The following is a 27,327-nucleotide window of genomic DNA, read 5'->3' as shown; positions in this document are numbered from 1 at the left end:
ATTTTTACTAGTATATTCATGTTAATATTGTTTCATAGCAGAATTCTCATTCATGTGTGTCAAGTACTTTAACTTAATTCAAAGTTTTTGTTGATTACTCTTCTGTCTTATGAAAATTGGTTTTCTGTACATTTTGTTAGCCTAGACTGTATGAACAGTGTTAACCTGATGTGGCGGGTGCTGTAAGGTCTCCATGTCAGTGACCTGCCTGTTTCCAGAGTTAGAGTTCAGTTGAGCTCTACTGAGATGTGTCACCAACAGTTCAATAAAATAGGCCTTTCTTATTTTGAACATGCTCTTGCAGCAGGATTATCCTTCACATACAAAGAATTTTAGGAAATCTTTTTAGACACATTTTCTGATAGAACTTTGCAAAAATTAAGATCACATGGTTTTTAAAACTACAAACTGGGTATGGTAGGTCACATTTATAATCCCAGCACTCAGGAGACCAAGGTAGGAGGATTGTGAGTTCAAGTCCAGGCTGGGCTCTATAGGAGGTTCAAGGCAAGTCTGGACCACACAGTGGGACCCTGCAGAACAGAACTGTCAGGTATAAATGAAGAGTTTGAGAAGGGAGATTACTTTTGCACTTAACATTGAAGTGGCTGTTATAGTTTTCAGATTAGCAGTTGCAAATGTACATGACCATAGAAGCCTTGCTTTCCATGAGTTACTAATGATTCTGGTATTCGTTATAATTCCAGTTTTTAGGATAGTAAGTGGCTGAAATTCATGATATATCTCCTTTTAAAAATTATTTCCCCTAAATATCCTGCCTGTATGAATTTTTATGATTACCAGTAAATCTTTGCCAGCTTCTAGAGATGTAACTTTGAAAGAATTTTGCACTTTGAGAATTCAATCTTTTTTAGGTTAGAATATTCTGATTTTACATAACATAGTGTATAAACCCTAGAGGAGAGATTGTCATTGATGTTTTAAACCCAGAGAGATTAAGTAAATATAATGAAAACTAGAAATCCTAAGAATATACTTTTTTAGCTAACGATTCCATCAGGCTCTGAGCTTAATCTTACAAAAGGCTTCGGGACGCTCAGGCTGAGGACTGTGTGTGCCTAAGTGGTTGCTGGAGAGCCTGCTGGTTGTGAGTCTTCTAGTCAGGTACAGGTTTTCCTTCCTCAGTATTAAAAGGCAGTGCTAGCTAAGCTCTAATAGGTATAAGGAAGAAAATAGATTTTTAATGACGTTTAAATTTATTCAGACCAAAAATGCTTTTGCTTTAATAAATAACCCCAAATCATGGTCACATTTTTAGAAAAAAAAAATTTAAAGAAAAATTAGCCATTTCATTAAGCTGCAGTAGTGCTGGTGTAGGACAGGAAGGTGAGACTGGGTGTCCCAATTATGACTATAAATTCAGACTTTTGACATCTCCACATACAGTTACACATACGTGTGTAAGTAAGAGTGTAATCAAACTCAAGTGCACCCCCCACGGTGGGAGACTGGGAACTCCCCTGTCCACTCTAGTTTAAAAATGCTTGACATGTCTTGTGTCTCAGTGTTCCTGATGGTGTCAGTCTCCCCTGCTAGTTCTCATCTGGATGGAAGTGGTCCTTCAGCTGCCTGTCCTCAGTGCTGAGCACACAGTGGGTGTTCATATGTTTCCTTGACTGTCTCTTTTGCTGTTGTATTCCTTTTCTTAGTTATTTGAAGTGTGCTATAGAGGAATGCCCAAAAGACAAAACCCAGAAAGTTTTGGTACTGAATTGTTTTTTTTTTTAAAGTCCTTTGGGGATACAATTTTTTTTTGTGTGTTACAAAATATAATATTTCTAATTTAATTATTTTGATAAAAGTTTCTTCATCCCCAACACAGTGATTCTAAACATTTTATGATCTCTACAGCTGCAGCAACAAGAGGAGCTTGTAATTTTAAACGGAGGCTGAAGACACTGTAGAATTAGCAGACATAAGAGAGCGTGGAGAAGGCAGAGGATGGAGTTGCAGACTCTACAGGAGGCTCTTAAAGTGGAAATTCAGGTTCACCAGGTATGTGTGTGACAGACTACCGATGCAGATGCACACTGAGTCACTAAGCAAGACAGGCCCAGCTCTGCGTTTTGATCAAGTTATACGGTCGTTGTACTACTTACCAAATGACTGGCGTTTGTCCAGACTCACTCTCCACAGCTGTGCTTTGTATACTGCCTTTAAGAACTTTAATAAGATGGCCCTGACATCTTTTCCTGAAAAGAGGACTGGAACTATTTTTTCATGTCCTAAAGGTATTTGAAAAAAGAATTCTATTTTGCTATATTTCTGGCCAGTTTGAAGGCCTTCTATATACAAGATACCTTCTTTGCATGTTCTGTGTTTTTATTTACTTTTGCTTTTTTGACAGGGCCTCAGGTTGGCCCTGAACTCCCCATGGAAGCTACATTGACTTTGAACTTGTGTTGGTCCTCGTGCCTCTGCTTCCCCAGTGCTGCCTTTCCTCACTTCACCGTGGTGAGAATGAGATGTGTACTTACTGCACACGCCAACACCTGTGCTCATCCCTGACTCTCTCTCTCTGCCTCCTCGCTCTCTTTTATCTTTGTTGATTCCAATCTTTGGTAAAGAAAATGTGGCTGCTGTCATCAAAATTGAAAATGCTCTAATCCTTACATTTTACCTCAGATAAAAGTAAACACACCTTTGAAGTATATAATTATAAAATGTATATGTACATTTTATAACCATTTTATACAATTGTTTCTAAAGTGTAATAACATCATAAAGCACTTAATGAATTTTAATTTGTATATGTTAATATGGATATGTGTAAAAATACACATATAATTATAACCAAGATAGAAAACTTTACCCATAAATAGCTAAATCATTAACGTTTATTTCTTGACATCAGCTGGGCATTAGATTTAAAGCACATAAATAAACATACATGTATATAGTCCTTGGTATTCAAAGTAATAAATGATGAGTTGGCTACTTTTGACCATCTAACATTGTCATGTAATATGGGATGGAATGGATGCATGAAGGGATCAATCTCTGTGTGATATTTTGTTTTGAACCCAGAACTTTATACATGTCAGTGAGTGCTCTACCACAGTTAGAATAAATTTTAATTTTCGTCTCACCTCAGACAACTTTAGTCTTCCTGTTTTAATTTCTAACTTCTGGGTTTATAACTTTGAGTTACCACATAGACATTGTTTGTTAAAAGTGTTTTTAAGTATAGTAGTGGCTCTTGTTTTTTCTTGTATGAGTCAATGCAGCATTGATTTCTGAACGTGCACATAACACACACACACACACACATTTCAGCTTCTGATAATTGCTGGGTTTGCCTATTGCCCCAGAATTATTGTGGATTAAGACCTACAGGAAAGCTTCAAAGTTGTGCCGTGTGTGTATGTGTGTGTGTGTGTGTGTGTGTGTGTGTATGTGTGTGTGTTGTTCTTTTTGTTGTTTTCCATATGGAACCCTTTGTTTGGAAGTCCCTGCTGCTGATTTGGACTGTGTGGATCCTGTGCTCAAAGCAGTTGTGTATGGCATGTATGTGCACCACGTGTGCCTGGTGTCTGTGGAGGCCAGAGAGAGATATCAGATTCCCTGGACTTGGAGTACAGAAGGTTATATTTATGGGTGCTCAGAATTGAACCTGGGTCCTCTGGGAGAGCAGCCAGGTTTTTAAACCACTGAGCCATCTCGTAAGTCCCTGGATGAAAATATTTTAACATAGAGGAATATTGAACCCAGCTCAGGACAGTAACAAGAAACACAATTTAATAATTGTTTAAAGCTGGTTTCTCCAGTAGGTTTTGGGAATACAGTATCAATTTGAAATCTGTGTGAATCAAAGTTAATTTTATGGTGGTATATGTGATTTCTATAGTTTTTTTCTCCCCTACCCCTTTTTTTAAAAAGATTTATTTATTTATTATATGTAAGTACACTGTAGCTGTCTTTAGACACTCCAGAAGAGGGCATCAGATCTCATTAAGGATGGTTGTGAGCCACCATGTGGTTGCTGGGATTTGAACTCAGGACCTTCAGAAGAGCAGTCAGTGTTCTTAACCACTGAGCCATCTCTCCAGCCCTTTTTTGTCCTCTTAAGAAAATTTGGAATGCAGTTTATATTCTTTTAATTTCTCATAAGATACATGTCTCAAATAAATATTTATTGAATGATTATCTGTAATTGAACTTTAAAAATACTATCTAATTTCATAATTTGGAAGATAAATATAACAATTATTAAAAATGTAACTTTCACTATGATGTTTTAAAGCCCAATTAACATTTATAATTAGAGTCAGCAAGGTGGCTTAGTGGGTAAAGGTGCTTACTGCCAAAGTTTACAGCATGAGTTTAATTCCTAGGAGCTACAGATAAAAGCAGAACTGAGTCCTGAAAATTGTTTCTGACCTCCACATGTGCTCTCTCTCTCTCTCTTTCTAAGTGTGTGTGCGCGTGCTCTCTCTCTCTCTCTCTCTCTCTCTTTCATTCACACACACACACACACACACACACACACATGTTCTAAGTAAAAAATAAAATAATAAACTATACTTGTTGATTCAGGGATGTGTATTCTAGCTATTTTAAACATCCCGAATATTAACTGTCAATCTATCTCTCTATATATTTAGCCATTTAAGTATAAAGGTCTAGCCTTTTAAGTTGAGTATTTAGTTAAATACTTTTATTTTATGTATGTATACATATGCACCTGAATGTGTGACCTGCACTGTGTGCATGTGGTGCTCTGCTAGACCTTAAGATGATGGCACCAGATCCATGAGACTGAGTTAGAGGGAGCTATAAGCCACCTGATGTGGATGGTAGGAATTAAACCTGGGTCCTCTGCTAGAGCAGCAAATAATCTTAATTGCTAAGCCATCTCTTCAGCCCCAAAGTATAGTCTTAGATTCATCTTTAATTATTGTACGTTATTTGTGCAATTTGCATTCCAATTAATACATTCTAAACTATTTATTATTGTGTGTGTGTGCATGCATGATGCTTGCTTGTGGGCATGCATGCCATGGGGCATGTGTGGAGGACAAAAAACCAACTTTGTGGAGTTGTTTCTCTTCACCTTTATGTGAATTCTAAGCTTGCTTTGCGTGTGTGTGTGTGTGTGTGTGTGTGTGTGTGTGTGTATGTCCCTACACAGGGCAAGGGTAGACCCTGGATCTCTTTCTCTGTCACTGTATGACTTATTTTTTGAGACAGAGTGTCTCACAGAGCTTCAGGCTAACTAATACCTAGTCTGGCCAAGCGCTGAGATCCCAGCATTCTCCTATTTCTATGTCTCAATTCTACAGTTGCAGGTGTGTCACAACATACCTAGTCTCTTCATGAGTGTCAGGGATCCAGACTCAGGACTTAGGCAGCACATTATTGATTGAGCCATCTCCTTAATCCTTTATTTTCCTATTTTTTTTGGGCGGGGGGGAAGGATGGAAGTAGAGGTAAATCCAAATGATAGTCTTTATTCTGAAAACTGGTGGTGTTCTGATTGGCTGTGGGGTGATGATGTATGTAATTCTTGAACATGATACATTCAGGAAGACCAGAAATGATGCCAAAGCATGGGCCTTGGGTACTGGACAGAAACCAAAGCAAGAATGGACTTTGAACTAAATGTTAAAGTGAAAGCTATCTTTTGATGCATTTCTAGTTAGGGAATTAAATTAGGTAAAAGTCAAGCTATTAAGGTAAAAATTGTGTTAAGAAGTTGCCTAATGGGGGCTGGAGAGATGGCTCAGTGGTTAAGAGCACTGACTGCTCTTCCGAAGGTCCTGAGTTCAAATCCCAGCAACCACATGGTGGCTCACAACCATCCGTAAGGAGATCTAACTCCCTCTGCTGGAGTGTCTGAAGACAGCTACAGTGTACTTAAAGCATACAATAAATAAATAAATCTTTAAAAAAAAAAAAAAAGAAGTTGCCTAGTGTTGCTGTGTGGAGTTTGGTTCTTTATGTTTCTGCATGTGTGGACAGATGAACTAATATGAATATAGTTTATGTTTCTGCATGTGTGGACAGATGAACTAATATGAATATAGTTTATGTTTCTGCATGTGTGGACAGATGAACTAATATGTATATAGTTTATGTTTCTGCATGTGTGGACAGATGAACTAATATGTATATAGTTTATGGTCAATAAATACTTAAGTTATAATGGCCATTTCCTGGGGGGAGGGGCATGTACCTCCATTTGGTTGATTTTGTGTGCACCTGTGTGTGTATGTCTCTGTGTGTGTGTGTGTGTGTGTGTGTGTGTGTGTGTGTGAGAGAGAGAGAGAGAGAGAGAGAGAATGTTTTAGAGTATTAGCTCCATATGGAATGAGTATAAAGCAAACAGAAGTTAACAAACTTTTTCTGTAAAGGGCCAGATGGTAAAATATATTAGACTGAAGGTCGTTTATAGTCTGTGTGGCTGCTCTGCTGTGTTACTGAGCAGGCATAGCAGCCACAGACAGTGTATAGACAAATAGGCATGACTCAGTTCCATAAGACTGTTTAGGAAATAGGGGGTGGCCTGGATTTGGTGACATGGCTGTTGTTCTCTTATCTTTGACAGAATATAGATTATGAAAAATGGCAGCAGTCCTTCAGTGGAAAGTTACTTTGATAACTCAATTCCCATTTAAAGTCACTTGGGAATGGATTGTCTAGTGAGCTCCTCATCTTGTCTTGTTTGTATGAAAAGTAGTTTAGGTGCTTATAAATAGAAAAACACTTATTCATTTCCTGCAGGCGTGGATCTTACCAGTCAGTTTTTAAATTCTAGAGTCATGAACTGCATTATCACTCAGAGGCTAAGAACACTTAGTGCGCCGGGCATGGTGATACACACCTTTAATCCCAGCATTCGGGAGGCAGAGACAGGTGGATTTCTGAGTTCGAGGCCAGCCTGGTCTACAGAGTGAGTTCCAGGACAGCCAGGGCTATACAGAGAAACCCTGTCTCAGAAAACAAAAAACAAAACAAAATAAAACAAAAAACTGAACAAACAGACAAAAAAACACCACTTACTGCTTTTGCAGAGGACCCAGGTTTGATTCCCACATGGTTTGAGCATCCACATGGTGGTTCATAACCATCGGTAACAACAGTTCTAGGGGATCTGACACTTGCCTCTGACATCTGAGAGTGCACATGGTGCAAACATGAAGTATAACATCAAGCACATACATACATATAGGAAAAAACCTTATATACACTCATTCAATAAATAGCAATCCAAAGAAGTCCAGTGACATGGAAGAAAACCTCTTTCAACCCCCCCAAAACAACTTTCCAGTTCTTTGATATCCAAATCAAAAAGGACAGCCAGACTGTTGTTTATTTTTCGAGTATTACTCTACTTATTCATTTTACATGCATGAGAGTGTATATGTTGCAGCACCTCTGTAGCCATCAGAGGACAGCTCTGTAGTTGGCTCTCTGCTCCCAAAAGTTGTTTTCTAGGGACAGAACTAAGATTGTGAGTTGAGGTTTGAAATAGTCTTTACCCACTTGGCTATCTTGCTAGCCCCAATCAGCTTTTAAAATAAGTGTGGCTAGATTTGTAAGGATGTAGATGATGCTTTACTGTGCAGATCTAGATGATGCTACTGAAGGGCTAGTCTTCTCAATCACGAAGCATAAGTTCAGTGTACACACTTTATGCATTTGTCAACCTCAGCTATCCAGAGTGTATTTTAGTACCTGGAAGAAAGACTTTTGTCCAGTTAGAATAAATGTCGTATTGTTCACTAAGCATTTCTTGGGCTATTACAACCTGTTCACTTGTCTTAAAATTAGTCCAGTGTGTGTATCTCAGCAGATCTGAGGCAGCAAAGTTAGGTTGGGGTTCATTACTTTTAAAGAGAGTCACAATAACAGCAGGTTCTGTTAGCTGACTGCTTGACAACTAGAATCAAAGGGCTGGCAAGATGGCTAAGTGGATAGAGGCCTTGCTACCAGGCCCAGGACCCACCTGATGGAAAGAGAGCCAGCATCTGAAAGTGGTCTTCTGACTTCCACATATGCACCATAGCACATGTGTGCATAGACATACAAATAAATAAAAATATAATAAAACAACTAAACTAAAAATGAGGATGTATTACAATAGTGTTTTGGGGCTGTTAGCAAGTCATATTGTTTGTAGTCCATCGTTTGTATATTAATCCATATTATCACACCTCAAATTTTAAGACTTGGCTTCTACTTAATAAAGTAGATGAGCTTGTTGTGTATTTTAGATTTTATTTTATAACAACATTTTAAAATTGCCTTGTCACCCAAAGACTGTGACAGCTGTTTCTATTATTATATGAAAAATTCACTGGAGAAAAGCTAACCCTAAGTACCCTCGGCCTTCCCATGTTCTTTTACCTTTCAAATCCTCCTGTTACTCTTGGGGTTGTTGTCGTTGTTACCGTTGGGTTAGGTCAGATGACATTTATTTATTTGGTGTGTATGAGTGTTTTGTCTGCCTGTATGTCTGCAGTGTGTGTGTCTGATGCCTGCAGAGTACATAAGATGAGCTGATCGAATAAAGTTACTGAACAAGAGGCTCCTACTCTAAGATCCAAACCAATAGGCCTGCCAAACCTGTACTTTGCTGTATACGAACAGCCCTGTTTTATATGGGTACAGCTTCTTTTTGCTGGTCTCAAACACACAAAGATCTGCCTGCCTCCTGTGTGCGGGGATTAAAGGCATGCACCACTATGTTCGGCCTACATCCTGCGTATTTAAATTGCAGAAGTCACTGTCCTCCTCCACATCGACAAAGCAGATACTTTTTCATTTCAGATATAAAGAGATAATTGATTCTTTCTTCTTTTACTAAGAGTGCTTCATTAGCCTTTTATAGACATCACCAAAGTTTTTAGTCTTTTTTTTTTTTTTGGTGATGTTGAGAGAGAGAGAGAGAGAGAGAGAGAGAGAGAGAGAGAGAGAGAGAGAGAGTGTGTGTGTATACAAACCTAAGTAGCCATAGGGGTTATTATGTGAGACTGACAGTTCCTTTTTTCTCTTTATTACCAGAAACTGGTTGCCCAAATGAAGCAGGATCCACAGGTAAAAAAGTCCTGTTGTTATGAACTTAATTTTTAAATGTAAAACTATTGAAAATGACAGTAATCTATTATTGACAATTAACAATAAAATGCAGGTGTTAGTTGAATTAAAAACACACTTTCATCCCAAGCAGCATGTATGTTGATATTCATGTTTTATAGGTTTAAAGAAAGTCCAGTTGTAGAGTAAAATCGCTGCTGGTTCAGCCTTGTTACTGTTGTTTTGCCTTTTTATTAATTTCTTTGATTATCGGTAAAAACCAGCCAAACAAACAGACGAAAAAAAAATGAGGTTTAATAGACTTCATATAACTTGAATATCTTTCTTTAGAAAACTACTTTTGAGACTCTATGCTGGCTTTAAACTCTCCTCCCCGCTTGACTTCCCAAATGCTGAGATTATAAACTTTTGCCTCAATACCTGGTATAGATTATTTCACATCATCAGAATTAGAGTTTGTTAAACTTTTAAAGTCTCAAACTTACTGAAGTGCCCCCAAATCATTTTTAATTGTGTGCAGTTTATATGTAGGATACCTGAGTACTGGATTTACAACATTCACAGTAAAAACTTTAGAATAATTTTTAAAGAATGTTTGAAATTTGTATTCTATTTTATTTTTTGTTTTGGGACAAGGTTTCATGTTCTAGAATAGCTCCAAATGCCATAAATAGCTAGGAATGGTATTGGTCCTCTACCCTCCTTCCTCTAACCCTCAAAGCTAAGGTTATGCAAATGTGCCATCACACCTGACTTTGAAAGGTTTAATCTGTAAATGAACTCTTAAAGAGGGTTTCAGACATACCTTACACAATAATCTATAAACTGTTAAATTTACTTTTATAGGAGCTTTGACCTGGACATCTTATTCTTTCATAGAGAAATCTTCCCCAAAGTTACCTTACCCTCCAGTGATTCATATTTATTTTTCAGTAGTATCTTCCTGGCACCCATTAAACAGTGGCATACATGCATCTCTGTAAAGTAAAATAAATTCCTGAAGAGTAATACTGAGGAAGGTTGATTTTTTTTTTTTTCAAGTGGGAAGTAATATTCATCTTGAGAAATTCTCAGTGGTCTGATTGTTGCATTTTAATACAGCTCATTGACTCTGAGAACTGGTGATTTTGGCTCACATTTATTCCTATTTGACAGTTTGCCTTCCATGAGAAACATCACTGTTTTAATTTTTATTTTCTTTTTAGTGTATTCACAATTTAAATTGAATTTAGGGGACCAAGTGGCAGCAGATTGCTAGGTTCTTTATATTTAATGGGGTGATCTATATTGTCAGGAACTGAAGTGTTCTCAGGGCTAGCAGTTCTGTTAGTTCATGACTGTAGAACAGCAAATTCTTAACCTGGAAAGTCTGAGGGTCAGCAACTTATTGGAGAACAGTTTAAGTGACCTCAGAGAAGCCTAATATCAGATACACCTGAAAAATCCCAAATGAGGTAAGCTGAGTACAGGAGAGAATATGCGCTCCAGCCCTGACAGACCAGGCAGAGGAATGAAGGGGCTGTGGATGAAACAAGGAAATAAGTCTCTCACTGGGGTGACATCCAGGCTTTCTGCTATGTTAAACATTTGAAAACTTTAATACCCGGATCCCCACCCCCAGAAAAGGCAAACGTGCTCAAGTGTATTCCGTATAAAATAGTACTCTTTTCGATTCCTAGAATTTCAGCATGTTGATTTGAATGACGTGCTATTAAGGCAGTTACAGTGCTGACAGCTTCCCAAATCTAGGCTAAAATAACAAATGTACTTTTCTAAATAAGAAAGAGGACAAGTGGAGAAAGCCTCTTATCCTTGTTGATAATGCGGCTAAGCAGCGGGGTATGCATACTTTAACCTCCATTTTCCTGTTTTTGTCTGGTTAGTGGAGCTTTAGATTTTCTGTCAACTGATACTCTCTATAAAGAATAACAATATTTTAGGGGAAAGGTACTATTAGAGTGTAAGCTGAGAAAGTATAAAACTTGCTGTAGTTCAGAACAGTTATGAGGAAACTGCCCCTGTTTTATCTTAGGGGCTGATGTTATGCTTATAATTTAATGCATGGAAAATTTGATAGCTAAAGGTTGCTTCGTTACTTGTCTGCAGTATGCACAGTCTTCCCGATACTATTATGTTAACAAATGAATATCTTTCTCACAGATATTTTTTCTTTCCAATCAGAATGCTGACTTAAAGAAACAGCTTCATGAACTCCAAGCCAAAATCACAGCTTTGAGTGAGAAACAGGTAGGGGAAGGCGGGGACATATTTTTAACATTGTGTTCTAAAGATATGTGTGTTTGAAGCTTCTAAGAGGGCTGCTGGTTTGTTTTTTGTTTTTTTTTTTTTTTTTTTTTTTCATGTGTGAAAATAAGTGTGGGCAGCCAGACTCAGTTTAATTTTGCTTGAGCTGTTTATCTATTTTTATTTTTGGTTGAAATCAGTCTCTAGAGTATCTCATGAGTATATGCTACTGGCAGATACCTAAAAGCAATGTGGTAGGCTGCTGTTAACTGTGTAAATTAAACTGTAGTGTACCCATAGGCGAAGGGACAGAGAAAGTTGGTGGGCGTGTGTGATAGGGACCCCTGTAGTGGCAGTGTCTTCTTACCTGTTGTGAAGGTTTGAACTGGCATTTCACTTATGGGTAGCTCCCTCTGTACGTCTCCTGTTGTGAGTGTTGTCAGACTTTTATGCTAGTCTTCATCAGATGCTGACCTACTCTTTGAAAACTCTTTGATGGACATTCCTAGGCTTACTGTGTGTAGGGCAAAAGAGGAACATCTTGTATTTTGTATAAGGAAAGTGCCGCTGGTACTTTTTGTAGAGTGGCTTCCATTTACCAACCAAGGCAGCTCCTGCCACCAGGTGGAGTGTGACAGTTGACTGCTGTGAGTTGATGTTTGTGGCAATCTGAGGAGCATCCCCTCCCTGTCGTCTTCTCTCACTCCTCCCCCTCTGGTGTAAGGAGCAGTTTCTGTCTTACAGTAAAGAGCAGATACCTGTGAATTAGTTGACAGTTCTGTGCTACTGAAACCTTACAGAAGAGTTGATAAAATCGGTTTTTAGTAACTTTGAGTTTTATGTTGTTGTCTAAATAATAGCAACAAACATTTCTTTCCTGCAGATTTCTGATTGTGTTTTTCATTTCACTGCAGGGAACAATAAATTTTGAGAACCGTAGATAAGATAATCATCTAAGCCGAGTGAAACACTGTTTTTTGATTCTTCTCTCTTTAATGCTTTCCAATCTTGTCTCCACAGACAGGAGGTATTTTAGAGAAGGAGGAGCCAGAGTAAAACTGGGAGGTGACAGGATGCAGAGGCAGAGAGGAATTTGTAAGGGAAGAGGTAAAGAGGGTTTGTTAGTGTGTGACTGGGTTCTCTAGCATGTTGGTGACACGGCCTGGCTTTAGAGCTCTCCAAGTTCTGAGCCTCCTTATAGTTGCAGGGTTTCTCTGACAAGATGCCAATAAGTGAATCACTTTTGCTGAGTTTGATGTAGCTGGCATAGACATTGAAAATGATTAGTACGGTGGGGGTGGAGAACACCTTTAAAAGTTAAAAGAACTCAGGGATGCATTTCAGAGAATGGGCAGTCACAGAAAAATTTACTTTATTTAAAAAATGTGTTTGTGATAACTAACTTTTGTGATAGGTTTGTGTCTTAGTCACTGTTGTATTGCTGTGAGGAGACATCATGACCAAGGAAAGCATTTAATTGGGGGTTTGCTTACAGTGTCAGAGGCTTAGTCCATTATCATCACGTCAGGGAATGGGGTGCAGGAGTAGTAACAAAGAACTACATCTGATTTACAGAGAGGAGGGAGGGAGACAGACAGACAGACAGATACAGACACACACACAAAGATAAAGAAAGGGAGGAACAAAAGAAAAGAGGGAGGGGAGAGAGGATGAGAGACTAAGCCTGGCATGGGCTTTTGAAATTTCAAAGACCCACCCCATGGCACACTTCCTCCAGTAAGACCAAAACCTCCTTATCCTTCTAATCCTCTCAAAGAGTTCCATTACCTGGTGACTAAGCATTTAAATATATGAGCCTGTGGGGGCCAGTCTTATTCAAACACCATAGTTTGGCTTATTCTGTTATTTCCTGACCTCACTTAAGAGAATTGCAACTGCCTATTCATCAGCTGATAAAACCCTGGCTCTGAACTTACTAGGTAGCTCTCTATGTAGCTTCAGGAAGACCTTAAGTGGAATGCAGTCTTGCTGTGTTTGTGTTTGTTTAACTATAAAAGTGCTGCCTTGATAGAATAGGGCAGGGCAGGGTTTAAAAAGGGACCAACACCGGCTCTCACTGACACGTTCCAACCAGAAACCTTGCTGGTGTTCATCAGACTATAATCTAAAAGTTTTATTTTATAATGAATTTCCAATGCCACCTGTTTGTTTCCTTGTCAGAAGACTACTTAGACTTTGGCAAAACTTTCCTTTTCACTTGAGTAACTAAAATCATGACTAATAGTTTAACTTAATATTATATTGTTGTTGTGAGAAAAAAATTAAGTACAAAAACCTCTGAAGAGCCCTTTCCTTTTCCTCTGCTGGGGACAGTGCTTAGAGGCACTCAGAATGGTCTAGTGTTTAACACACTGTCCTAGACTTTCCTACAATACAGCCTCTAACAAAACTAGGATGTCTTGAACCCTTGGCAATAGGATTGTTTACCTTCATACCAAGAAGGTTGGGAAAGCTCCTAAATCTGCTTACTGTATGTGCTCAGACAGACTTTGAGGGGTTCATGCTGTGAGACCCCAAGTTTTTATTTTATATATTGTCTAAGACTAAGAAGCACGTCAGCAGGGCCTGTGGTGCTTCCCTGTGTGCCAAGTGTGTCTGTGACAGGACCAAGCAGGCTTTTCTTATTGAGGAGCAGAAAATTGTTGTGAAAGTTTTGAAGGCACAAGCACAGAGTCAGAAAGCAAGATAAATATGCAGCTTTTATAAGTAATAATATTTTAAAAACCTCTGAAGAGCAGTTATAGACTTAACCCTTTGTCATATTTGCCTCCATTTTTTCTGTATATATCTATTTGTAAACAAATAAAATATAAACATTTTCTTATTTTGCTTTATTAAAGAAATACAACATTGCAGATTCTTATAGTAGACATATTTGTTCTTATTCATTAATACAACTTTGGTTTTTGATGTGTTTTGGGAAAAGATGGTCTTTGTCCTCTATGGTAAAATTGATCGAATTTCCTTGAATTTGTGTTCGGAAGTTCTTATGGCTTTCAAACTGTAACTTGCGATTTGTGAACAGAAATTCTAGGGTGGATTTAGAAGGCAGCTTCACCTCCAGGGATTCAATTTGTGTCTGATAGTTTTAACTCAAAACATTCCTAGACTCACTTGGCTAAATAAACTGTATGCTACATAGTCAATTAAATCATGGTTTAGTGACATAAAATAGCCTCTCCTAAGAGGCATTTATGACTTATCTGCCTTACAGATACCTTTGTGTTTTCTCTGTATATATACCTATGTGGGCATGCAAATGTGTGTGAAAACAGAACCAGTAGAAAATGTTGGGAGGTGGTATTTTACATTTCCCTCCTTATTTCCCTGTGTGTATTTTCTGAAATCTTCATAGTACACATGCCTCATTTTTAAAATAGCAAATAAATAATTAGTATTATCTCAAAACAATTGACACCAATCTCTGATCTGTACACGGAATAGTTAGCATTTGAAAACCTTGTGATGTTTTCATCATCACAGATGACCCCTCTAATCAGAGACTTCACCTGTGGGGCAGTGTGGAGGTAGCTCTTCACTTCCTTCCTCATCAGGACTCATTCTTGTTCTGCTCCCCTCCATTTACATCTGACAGAGATCTGTGGTCCGTGGCAGAACGCAGAGATTCAGATTCTGGAGCCAAAATGCTCAGTTGCCTCAGTGTTCTGTTTTAATTCTAATTTCTCATAGAAACAACACTCTTCCTTCTCTCGTTTCTTTTCTTCTTTTCCTTCTTTTTTTTCTCTTGGCAGTTCCGAGCTTTGTAAATGATAAGCAAGTGACTATTATAACTGCACTCCTAGCCCAACAAGCAGTCTTAACATTCCAAAGTGTTCCTTGTCCCTAGGAGGATTTAGGCCCTTGTTGGTATTCATTCAAGTTGGTATTCCCTGCCTCGGTTGGCCAGCCTGTCTCCCTGGTTTCATCTCACTTTCTCCCTGTTACATCCATACACTGAGCAGTGGACCCTAAAGCCCCTTCCTCTTTCATGACCTTATGGAAGCCTTTTATTTTCTTTATAGTTAATGTTATTTACAGTCAGGTTTGTATGTGAACGGCTGAAACTCCCACATAAAGGTGGCTTAATCAGCCATACTTGGACCTCCCTGTCATCCAAGAGCTCAGCAGCCGACTAGGCTGGAAAGAGTATTTGTACAGTGTCAGTGACCCAGGCACCTCCTGTTCTGTTGTTCTGCCATTCTCAGCGTGAAGCTTCACATCAGAGTCCAAAATAGTAGCTCCATCTGGTGAGAAGGGGGAAATCAGCATAGAGGGAGCCCTTTATTTTTAAGGATGTTTACTGGAAGCTTTGTGTACCACTTCCAGTTAAATCTCCTTGATTTGAACATAGTCACATGGCCTCACTAGTTGCAGGGAAGACTGGGAAGTGTAGTTTATTTCTGGAGGCCGTAGCCAGATAAATTTAGGCACTGTATACTGAAGCAAAATACAGTTTTACCCACTGTAGCATACCACAGTTTGTGATTACATATCTGCTTATAATTACTATTTTTAAAATGTCTTACTAAATGGTTTCAAGAGCACAGGGTGCTGACAGTGGGACTGGGGGTGTTTCTGACTCTTGCCTGCTCTTGGGACCCTTTTTCTCCTATTGGGTTGTCTCACCCAACCTTGATATGAGGGAATATGCCTGGTCTTATTGCTGTGCCGTGTTTTATTGATGTCCCTGGGAGGCCTCCTCTATTCTTGGGGGTAGATGGGGTAGTGTGGGGCTGGGGGAGAGGGGAGAATTGGAGGACCAGGGAAGAGGGAAGCTGCAGTTGGTATGTATTATATGAGACTAAATTAAAACAAATTAAGACAGGGAATTTGTTTCATTTCCTTCTTTATTCCTAGAATAATACTTCCTGTAATGTCTACCATGTTGGGGAGAGGTAGCCCATGCTGCCGCGTGTATGCAGATTACTAGTCTGCGAGTTCCGAGGATCAAGTTCAGGTCGTCAGACTTGTGTGACTTTAATTCTTTTAAAACCTATTTTTAAGGATGGTTCTTAAACGATTTAACCTCTCTTGTATCCCACCACCTACCAGAGGTAGTGAGAAATGAATAGGGGATGGGGAGGGATGTGGACCTGTTCAGAAAGGAGCAACTCCAAAGAACCTTTGTGTTGTCTGGAAATTGGCAGTTCAGCTCACAGGGTAGCGGCAGCAGCTTGATCTAGTTGCAAACACTTCACAGATGCAGTCGTAGTCCAGTTCAGTAGAGTCGGGATAGCAATAGTGAATCAGCAGCGGTGGCACGGCCTAGCAGAGACAGCCAGGCCTCAGCCTCTGCTCCAGTCAGCAGGAGAGACCAGAAGGAGCACCAGAAGTTCTCAGTTGTGTCTGTCTCAGCAAAAAGAAGATCAGCAAAGACAAGAGACCAACAAGTATTGCACAGCTACTATAAGCAAGTCAAGCTCAGCCTCCATCGCTGTCCTCTTTATATTCTCTCCAAACATCTCGTGTCCTCCATGGGTCTTGCCTCAGCACCGGGCATCTGTCTCAGCTGACATCACTTGGCAAATCAGCAGAGTCCATGGAAGTGGCAAGAAACTGCAGCACATCACCAGAGTTTTTTTGTTGCATTTCTCTCTATGGAGTCCTGGCAAATGGAGCTCAACTATGCAGTGTAAGATGAACCAATACGTGTGTGTTGTTAGCAAAGAATTATCCCTTTCACGTGCTTGCTTTAACAGAACATCCTTCCTCCTGTGAGTGTGTCAGTGAAACGTTCTTAGTCTTTCACCTATGTCTGCTTCAGGAAAACACTCCTTCATGAGTTTGTCCCAGCAAAACACCGTCCAACACAACTGACTCTCCAAAGAACCGTTGCCACTTCAGACTTGGCTGCAGGTGCCCTCTGAGGTATCTCATTGGCCCTTTTATAATATTTAGAGAGAGTAGTGTGTACCACAGAAAAATATTTTGTGTTTTTTGAATAGATTTCATCTGACTGATCTTTTCTGTTTACAGTTTTGTTTTCTATTTTAAAGAGCACCGTATCTTGATCTTTTGATTCAATCTATTATGAGTGTTTTCTTGTTTGTTGAGTGTTCCTTTGTTTGATTGTTTTGGAAACAGGGTCTTACTACATTTCCCTGTAGGCAGTTGACTGTGTAGACTGGATAGGCCTTGAGGTCAGATTCACCTGCCTTTGTGTCCTGAGGGGTGCAATCTAAGGTGTGTGTCAGCACTGCTGTCTTTAAGTGTTCCTTTAAACATGATTTTTCCACACCCTCAAGTATTTAACTATTCACAATTTAAGACTGTTTACCCAGTGATGGTAGTTTTTTCTTTCTCTTTTCTATTTTGAGTATTTTTCTTTTTTTCTTTTCTTCCAGACAGGGTTTCTCTGTGTAGTCCTGGCTGTCCTGGAACTCACTCTGTAGACCAGGCTGGCCTCAAACTCAGAAATCGGCCTGCCTCTGCCTCCCAAGTGCTGGGATTAAAGGCGTGCGCCACCACCACCCAGCTATTTTGAGTACTTTTATGATTGATCCTTTTCTTTTATAAATCGATTGTTACTCTGATTGCCTTAGATATGGACCTGATGTATTGACCAGCTCTTCTCATAGCAGTTCTATATTACAAACCAGTTTTACTGAGCAGCTTATAATAATATACTAATTTTCATACTAGATCCGCAGGTCACTTAGAGTTTTCTTGATCCAGGATGGCTTTGGCCAGATAGATCTGCTTTCATTTTTGGGTTGGCTGGGCCTGCCTCCATGATTGTAGGTATGCTTATGATTACCTTATTCTGAAGCTTAGCATGAAGAGACTAAAGCTTTCTTCATGGTTATCACCAGAGCACAGGCCAAACTACTAAATTCATACTGAGACTCTATTGCATTAGACTGTTACCATCCTATGAATCAAATCAAGCCATGTGACCAGGCCTTGCAAACTTATATGATAAAAGGTATGGATGAAAAATTTAAAGCAACTGAAAATGATCTACAACTATATTTGGTCAAAGGCTATAAGAAAACATCTATCAAATTAAAAATAAGTAACAAGTTAGTCATGTGCTTCATGTCTATATTATCAAGTTCCAGGCAGGCCTAGACTACATAGTGAGTTCCAGGCTAGCCTGGGCTGAACAGGTGGGATGAGAGATAAAGCAGCTCATGTCTTCTTTCCTATGCAGAGTCTACTCGCACACAGAAAAGGACTGGGCGAATCAGGAGAGTGACCAACAGTAGGAGGAGAGGAAGGATGTGAGCAAGTCAGGGAGGTTGGATATGACTAAGGTGTATCCTTAGTGTATATCTTGTGTGAGAATGATAGACTTGAAATTCATCCAGCGCTAACTTGGAAGTATTAATAAACAAGACATAGTAATTAAAACAAAAAACAAAACCAAAAACTTCTTTTTCTATGTATTTCCTAATAACCTCCAGAAATCTTTGCTACAGAAGGTGTTCTGGGGGAACATAGTGCTGTATGTACCATGCAGATTGTTGGCATGCGTCCCTGCTTACCTGAGTTCGGATGTTTCATGGAATGTGCCCTTTGCCATCCAGGGAATCCCAGAGATTTGCCCTTTACTCTTAGTTTTCCTTTCCTTTCACCCTTCTTTTTTTCCTTACTCTTTTTGGAAAGATAAAATCCTTTATTGTGTCTGACTCTCTGTTTGGCTGACTCTGTTAAAGTTACTCTGTCACTTTATACAGACTGTTTTAACACAGTAGAGTAAGTACTTTTCTGGGTTTAACAAATAGTTGGCATGTATGGAATCATTTTCAGTTGATCATTTTAGTAAAATTGATTCAGAAGTATTTGGAAAGATCTCTGTTTGCTGTAACTGTTTCCTTTGCATTGAACAAGTCAGTTGTGATGCACCTCTTTAATCCCAGCACTTGGCAGGTGAATATCTGAGTTCAAGGCTCGCATGGTCAGCATAGTGACTTCCAGGCCAGCCAGGCTTTTTTTTTTCTCACTGTAGTGAGACCCTGCCTTAAAAAAAAAAAAAAAAAAAAAAAAACATAATTTGAGCCAAGTCACTGTATTAATTGGCTTCATGCTACTATATTGAAATTCCTGAGGTAATTAATAAAGAATTGTATAGGTTCAGAGTCTAAGAGCAGATGGCCCTATGCTATGACACTGTAGTAAAGGCAGAACATCCTAGGAGGAGCACAAAGCATTACAAACTGCTCTTATCACAAGGCAAGAAGCAGAGAGAGAATAAGACTGGGCCTTAGTGACGCCAATAAGGCCCTACCTTCTGAAGACTCGTATCTTCTTCCAATAGGGCTATCACCCTGAGGACCAGGCCTTTGCATGAGCCTTTTGGGTACACTTTAGTTTTCATGCCACGGGTGATAGATATTAAGTGACTTGACAATGGTAAGTTGATAGGAATAGGCCTAGGAGTTTATTTCTAGTGGGGTAGTGGTTAAGGTTTTATATTTAAACCATTTAGTGCATCTATTTCCTTACGTATGGGAGGTTTGTACAGCAGTGCCTTTAGCAGTTAATGAACATGTGTCTGTTGAGTGCATCCAATTTTGGGGAACGTGAATTCTGTTTAGATAGGAATTGCTGCCTTTAGTTGTACCACTCACTTTATCTGTGTGACTCCTTCATCCTTATGTGAAGCACGGACTTCTGAGGAGCTAGAGCATCCACATGTAACTCAGGCATGAGTGCATCTTTGTAGTACATACACTGGGTCATTGCTTTTGCAGTGTAGCCTTCACTGATGTCAATGTCCTCTTCATTCAGTTCTAGGGAGTGAATTACTTTCTAGGATTTTATATGTTAAATGTTTTTGGAAATAGGACATTAAGTAGAATAGTTATCGTTTCTTAAGTTCTCATTGATTTGTGGTTACTGTGTTCTAATACTGGTTGCCTGACACTTGACTATCTCTGGTTTGAACTGGTACCCTTAGAATGTTCTCTCTCTCATAATTTGGCTAGTATGATTGGCTAATCTTTTTAGCACAATTTATAACTGCTATTTCCTTAGAGATCCTATTATTAAGGCTAGAGACTTATCTTCTTATTTACCCAAAGCTTACGCATTCCGTGAATATCAGTCCAGTTCATGTTGCCTATGTAATATTTATGTGAAACTACTTGGCCATTTGTTACTGCCACTTGTGTACTTTGGACATCAGATCCTGTTCCTTTGCATCTAATGCAGAAAATACAATATTTCAGATTTCTTCTGGGGAAATCTTACTTGTTTATTTGGGTAGAGATGGAGGAAGGACTTAAATACTAGCAAAGGATGTGAAGGTTTTAAGAGCAAGGTTTCATGTGTGTGACGTGGTTTAGTTCCCATTGCTGTGTTAGCTAGCCCATGCTTTTCCCTTTGATTCTTGTAGTATAGTTGCCAGTATTTTGTACTTGTCTGGTTAAATATTTGATGATATCTTTAAGAGAGAAGCTTGGTGGAGTAACGATGTTATCATTGCACCAGAGTACGGCAGAGGAAATCAAGGCAGTCAGTGATTGGATGCTGCCCTCTAACAACAATGTTGTGGAGGAACACCCGTTGTCCTCTCAAGAGCTTGTTCCAGTGCTGGCAATGGAACTGAAAGTTCAACTTGAAGTTCTTATCCCTCACATGAGGCGTGTTATATGTTGACACAGGCAGCTATACTCTACAGTATGTTCTTTGCCTTTTTGCTGGGCTCCTCCTTAGCTTGGAGCAGTTGGCTTCAAGCCAGTGAAATCTAAGCTAGTGCCTATTCTTGTGGAACTGTTTTCAAGAACCTGGATCTGTCTAGATCTTTCATGGACTCTTGTATTTCAGAGTGTTTAGGGATTCTGGCTCTTAGGACAACATTATTCTAGTTGTGGTTGAATAGTAGTGTATATCACAGACGCTTTGCAGGGGCCAGTGTAACTCTGACTCCACCTTACAACTATATTAGGAACTTAATTTGTGTGTTTGATTTTCTCCATTTATTATGTTTTCACTAGGAGCTGTCCTTTTTTCTTATGCAACACCCTCCTCCCCTACAACTTACACACACACATGTGGGGCCTCAAACTCTCTTGTAGCCAAGTGTGACCTTGAACTTCTGACTCTCCATGACTCACCTTTCCAAGCACTGCAAATGCAGGCATACGCCACCAGGCTAATCTACTTTCTGAAACTTTCCAAGAATCTGATGCACCTGTTTATTCCACGTGAATTTATAGAGAGATTACTGTGGAGAAAGGCATGGCACCCCAGGAAGGGCTGAGAATTAAAATCTTAGTATCGCTCCCATAAGACTGGTTCCTGTAAGGCATGGAAGCTCATTAGTATGGACACTTGAGCAGTTCTTTCTCTTTGCTCATCTTATATCCCTCTCTTCCACTCACTCCCTGTAAGCCCCCAGTGTCAGTCTTTTCTCCCAGACCTCATGCTTTCTGCAACTGGATTTTTCCCTTCTTTGCCTGGCACATTCCTGTTTACTTTTTGAGGACCCTTTTGATAGTCCTCTAGAGAACTTTCCTTGGCTTCTCTCCTCTAGGCATAGTACACATGCCTCTTGGTTTGGTTCATACTACAGTACTTTCTTTCTTTCTCTTTTTTTTTTTAAAGATTTTTTTTCTTTATTTTATGTATGTGAGTACACCTTTGCCGTCTTCAGACACACCAGAAGAGGACATCGGATCTCATTACAGATGGTTGTGAGCCACCATGTGGTTGCTGGGAGTTGAACTTAGGACCTCTAGAAGAGCAGCCAGTGCTCTTAACCTCTGAGCCATCTCTCCAGCCCACTACAGTACTTTCTTATAACCATTGAGTCATTGTGATCATCAGTAAGGTCGGTAGGGCAAGAGCTGTTGTCTTAGTAACATCTGTACTCATGAACTCTAGCATGGTGTGCAAGAAGAAGGTAAGCATTCAGAAGGGTAATGAGGTGTCCAAGCATATCCATATCATGGAGGTTGACCATTGAAAGATTCCCTTTCAGATTGCCTCATTTCTTCCTTTCTATGTAGAAATTAAAAAAAATGTTTCAAGATTTATTTATTTTTATGTGTTTTGAATGTTTTGCCTGTATATCTTTGCGACATATACATGTTTGGTGCCTTCAAAGGTCAGAAGAGGGTTATATCCCCTGTGTTACAGGGAGTTTTGAGCCACCCTGTGGTTGCTGGTTTGAGTTGAGTCCTGGTACTCTAGAAGAGCAGCCAGTGCTCTTAACCACCAAACCATCTTTACAGTCCCTAGAGAGACTTAATATCATTTCCTATGCTAATGTTTTAAGGATGTTCAGAGTAGGTTCGCATCAGTTTCATAAAAGAAAACTTTTATGAAGCAAAGTTGTATAAGGTAATAAATGAGTCTGAGGTTAACTGTTCTAGTATCTTCCTCCAGTTTTGCTACATAACGTCCCTCTGAAATCCTTCATTCTCCACCCCATGCATGCCTGCCAGTGTCTGCAACCATTCAGACTTGTTCATCTAGAGTTATCTAATTTCTTGGTTATACTGTGTTATTTCTTCAACCTAGGATATTTTTTTACCTTCCTTCCTTAGTGCAAACCTAGGGTCTCTGCCTTTGTATCAGTACTTATAGGATAGTGTGGCCTAGGAATAGCCAAGCGATACAAAGCAGACTGCTATAGAATGTGGTATGTGCGTGTTAGCTATGAGGGCATGTTATGGAAGTATGGTTTAACTAAATGGAAAGATAGGCTAAAAGTGAAAAAAAAAACTTTAAAAAATAAAGAGTATAATTCCCCTTTTAAGAAATATAAAATATTAAACAAATCATTTGTTTTTAGGCATATAGTCATTTATACTTGAAAAGTATAGAAACCAATTCAAGGTCATCTAGAATTATTTGACACAGCTGTTCTCAGTGCTTTCCTCCCAGAAGTGAGATTCAAGAGGATGAACATAGAAACTTGTTGCTTTTAACGTTGCATGCTCTTTAATTTTCTTTGTTTGTTTGTTTGTTTGTTTACTTTTAAGGAGTATATGCTAGGTTTTTGTTTTTTTTTTTTTTTTTTGAGACAGGGTTTCTCTGTGTAGCCCTGGCTGTCCTGGAACTCACTTTGTAGACCAGGCTGGCCTTGAACTCAGAAATCCACCTGCCTCTGCCTCCTGAGTGCTGGGATTAAAGGCGTGGGCAACCACGCCCGGCTTTTGTTTTGTTTTTTGAGACAGGTCTCAATATATAGCCCTGGCTGGCCTGGAACTTGATATGCAGACCAGGTTGGGCTCCAACTCATGGAGATCTAACTGCCTCTGCCTTCTGCATGCTGGGATTAAAGGAGTGCTACCTTACAACCATGACAATACTGATACAGAAAATCACACATTTAAGTGTGTGTACGTATTTATATGTGTTGGCAGATGGTTCCGATTCATTTTTACACATTGAAACACCTGGGTGACTAGTGCCCATGTCAATGAATAGAACGTTAATATCACCACGGCAACATTGTTGTTCCTTCTGCATTTCACCAGTTCCCTCTGCAGAGACTCTAACAGGAGAGATTAATTTGGGGAACTAGATCTACACTTTTCTGTCTGATGTATTCTTTTTAACATTGTTTATGAGATTACATCTGTTTCTTTTGACGTTTAAAATTGTTGAAATAATTATAGATTCGCAGGTAGTTCCTTTTTGAAAATTTACATCATTAAAAAATACTTTGTTGTTTCCAGGATTTTTCTACTTAAGGTCTGTTGATGTAGTGAATTGCTTTCTTTTTTGGTAAACTAATAGTTTCTTTGTCTATGGCTTTTGCCTAACTCATATCATACTTTTTTTTTTTTTTTTTGGTTTTTCGAGACAGGGTTTCTCTGTGTAGTCCTGGCTGTCCTGGAACTCACTCTGTAGACCAGGCTGGCCTACAGAAATCCACCTGCCTCTGCCTCCCGAGCGCTGGGACTAATGTCTAAAGGCGTGCGCCACCACTGCCCAGCCACATTATACATCTTTAACCACTTGCTTGTCAGTCTCCTTCCTCTATGTTGTGAACTTCTATGAACTATATTCTTTTTACCCAAAAAAAAAAAAACAAACATTCCGCCCCCCCCACCCCCCACCCCCCAAAAAAACCACTTAGTGCATGTGGTTTTCACACAGTGGTGCTGAACAGTTTAAAGAAATGAGTCCTGTCTGCCATTCCCAGATTGGACTAACGCCTACAGAGTTCTCTGACCTGGATTTCTTATCTGTCACCATCAGGTAAAAGGAAGTCCCTCTGAAAGTGACTGATGGGAGTGGGCTCAGGCTCCCTGTCATGAGAATGTGTGTGTTAGCTCATCAGCTCCACAATACCTCCAGGACCAACGAATGTTCTCATCATCTTTCTCTGCTACTCTGCTACTCACAGTCTGTTGACAGATACTACTTCTTGTCACTGGATGGTTGTCGAAGCTCCATCTTTGCCTTTTTATGTACCAACATCCCAGGCAAGAAAAGGCCTATTTCTTAAATGTCTTTTCCTAAGAGCAAGGAAAACTTTAATTAGAAGCCTGTCATTAGACTTTATATCTTTTTGGCACACCTCTGCCTCCTGCAAACACTTAGCTCTTGGTAGGAAGAGTCCGAGACTGACCCTAAAGCTGGCGATCCGCCTCTCAAGTGTTTGGAGGCTGGATAGCAAACAGGATTGCTTTTTGTTCAGAAGGAATTGGATCAGAAGGGATAGGGACTAATAAAAGCCGAAAAGGCAATTAACATCATCTATCTTTCTACTCATGTAAATTAGATGCAGTATATAGATAAAGACGCTTGCGCTCACAGACTATAATTTTTCAGTAGCCATTTGTGCTCATCACTGGTTTTGTGGATTATTTTAGAAGTCTACTTTTGTAACCCCAGTTAGCAATATGCCTTTAAAGCAAATCCATTTTGCTGTTGCTAAAACAATACATTATTAGAAAGTAACTTACTGTAAACCATCACCATCATCATCCCATGCTGTTGAAGCAAAGTGACCTGGTGTCCTTTCCTTACTAATGCCATCACATTTCAGGAATGCCAGGCTTAGCAAAGCCCACACAGTATGATCATATTTCCATTTTTTAAAAACATGTTGAGCACTAAATGACAGACCAAGCCATACATCTTTCTTTTCCTGGCACGCTAAGAATGAAATAAGCAGGCAGGAAGCAGTTTCCTCCGTAACTAGTACCCTCATGGTGCTTGGTTGGTGGAGGGGCTGCTTTGCAAAATTTCTGTCTCCAACAGCATTTCCAAAGGCTATTTGCTTCTGCTTCAGGACATAGACACCGGTGAGTCACAGGGTTAGGCCTCCTTCTTCACAGCAGCGCTGTCTGCGGGTGATATGATGATCAGTTTCCCAGCATGCCTTTGCTCTGAAAAATTGAAGCTCCAGAAATTTTCAGTTGATTTGTTTGTCACCTTTCTTCCTGTCCCATCTTTATTACCTTTTAATAGACCCTTTCCAGCCCTTTCTGCTGTAACAAATTATGTCATTTTGACCAAAGATGTTAAAGGTAGAGGTCTATTGCTGTCTCAGCATTATCCAGGGCTCATGTCTTCTGGTGCTGGACAAGTGAAAAAAGCTCCTTCCCTTACACACAGAGGATCTTTCTATCAGAGTTTTGTTGCCTGAGAATTTAGTGAAGCTAAATGTTCACACAACAAGCCAATCAGAATGAGAAAGTGTGTGTTCTCTCAGGGTTGTAGATGCATGTAAACAGCTTTCAACGGTTACCTCTCCTACCATGACTTTTGTCAGGACTTGATTTGAGCTAGTGTGTTCAACTGATAGAATTTGAAATATTCTCTTCTGAACATGTGATCTCATTTTAGTAAAGAAGTTTGTCATGAATTGAAACAGTTTACACAGGGTTTTGAGCTAATCCACAATTATTACCTTTAATTAAGAATAGAATAGTAGTAGTTTTATTTATTTATTTTATTATACCAGTTAGCATTTCATCTTTTCCATGGAAAATTTATTTGACTTTAAAAAAAAAACTGGGTTAGAAAGATAGCTTTGTGGTTAAAGGCACTGGCTGGCTTCTTTTCCAGAGGACCCCAGTTCACTTTCTAGTGGCAGCTTACAGCCATCCATAACATCAGATCTAGGGATCTAGTACCCTTTTCTGGCTTCCAGGGATACCAAATACACATGCTACACAGACATAACACAGACATAGGCAAAATGGTTGACACATAAAATAAAAATAAATCATAATTTAAAAATATCTGTAGTGAGTTGTGTATTGGTAGCTCCCTGGGTGTAATCCCAGCACTTGGGATGTTGAAGTAAGAGGGTGGAGCATTTATGAACTGCCTTACTATATATATATAGTAAGCCCTGTCTCAAAAGCAGTCAAGGTTGAGTGGAGGCTCCCAAATCAAGTCCTGACAAAAGTCATGGTAGGAGAGGTAACCGTTGAAAGCTGTTTACATGCATCTGTCTACAGCCCTGAGAGAACACACACTTTCTCATTCTGATTGGCTTGTTGTGTGACGTGAGCAGGATGAAGTGGTATCTACTGTTTGTCAGGAATGCTTCTCCCATAGCTCTGTACCATGACTTCTCAAATGGCTTGGCACCTTTCTTTTTCTAAATTTTACGTGACTAGTTTTTTTGTTTGTTTGTTTGTTTGTTTGAGTATCCTTTCAAAGAGAAATTGATTAGCTCTGCAAAGACTGGTAACTCCCCAGAGTATCGAGAGATCTGCTCCTGGTCAATTCTGGCTCACTGTATGATTTTTCTAGATGAAATTATTGGAACTCAGCTATTCTCTTTCTTTTTTTTATTTTTTATTTTTTTGTTTTTTGATTTTTTTTTTTTTTTGTTTTGCTTTTTGTTTTTTGAGACAGGGTTTCTCTGTATAGCCCTGGCTGTCCTGGAACTCACTCTGTAGACCAAGCTGGCCTTGAACTCAGAAATCTGCCTGCCTCTGCCTCCCAAGTGCTGGGACTAAAGGCGTGCGCCACCACTGCCCAGCTATTCTCTTTCTTTATGTATCGTCTAAGACTGCTTTCTTGTATTACATCAGTAGACTAATCTCAACAAAGATCTAGAAAGCTTTATGCTAGTTACTG

General features: G+C 39.4%; 1 protein-coding gene and 1 pseudogene across 8 annotated transcripts in view; both read left to right on the top strand.

The window, feature by feature from the left end:
- Positions 1 to 1,892: 1,892 nt before the first annotated feature.
- Positions 1,893 to 27,327, top strand: part of Phf21a (PHD finger protein 21A) — a 142,222-nt gene continuing 116,787 nt past the window's right edge. For 7 of the 8 annotated variants that reach the window (XM_021185664.3, XM_029474161.2, XM_029474168.2 and 4 more), the window contains exons 1-3: positions 1,893 to 2,016; positions 9,028 to 9,060; positions 11,242 to 11,307. In XM_021185664.3, coding sequence (XP_021041323.1) covers positions 1,963 to 2,016; positions 9,028 to 9,060; positions 11,242 to 11,307 — 153 coding nt within the window. In that variant the 5' untranslated portion in view covers positions 1,893 to 1,962. The remainder of the gene's footprint in view (positions 2,017 to 9,027; positions 9,061 to 11,241; positions 11,308 to 27,327) is intronic. The other variant, XM_085834641.1, reaches the window with a different exon arrangement.
- Positions 13,657 to 14,228, top strand: LOC110312123 (large ribosomal subunit protein eL34 pseudogene; annotated as a pseudogene).

Source organism: Mus caroli, unplaced genomic scaffold (genome assembly GCF_978045245.1).
Source record: "Mus caroli unplaced genomic scaffold, Mus_caroli_1 scaffold_2, whole genome shotgun sequence".
NCBI classification, from domain to species: Eukaryota; Metazoa; Chordata; class Mammalia; order Rodentia; family Muridae; genus Mus; species Mus caroli.
This window is presented reverse-complemented; position numbering and strand designations above follow the sequence as displayed.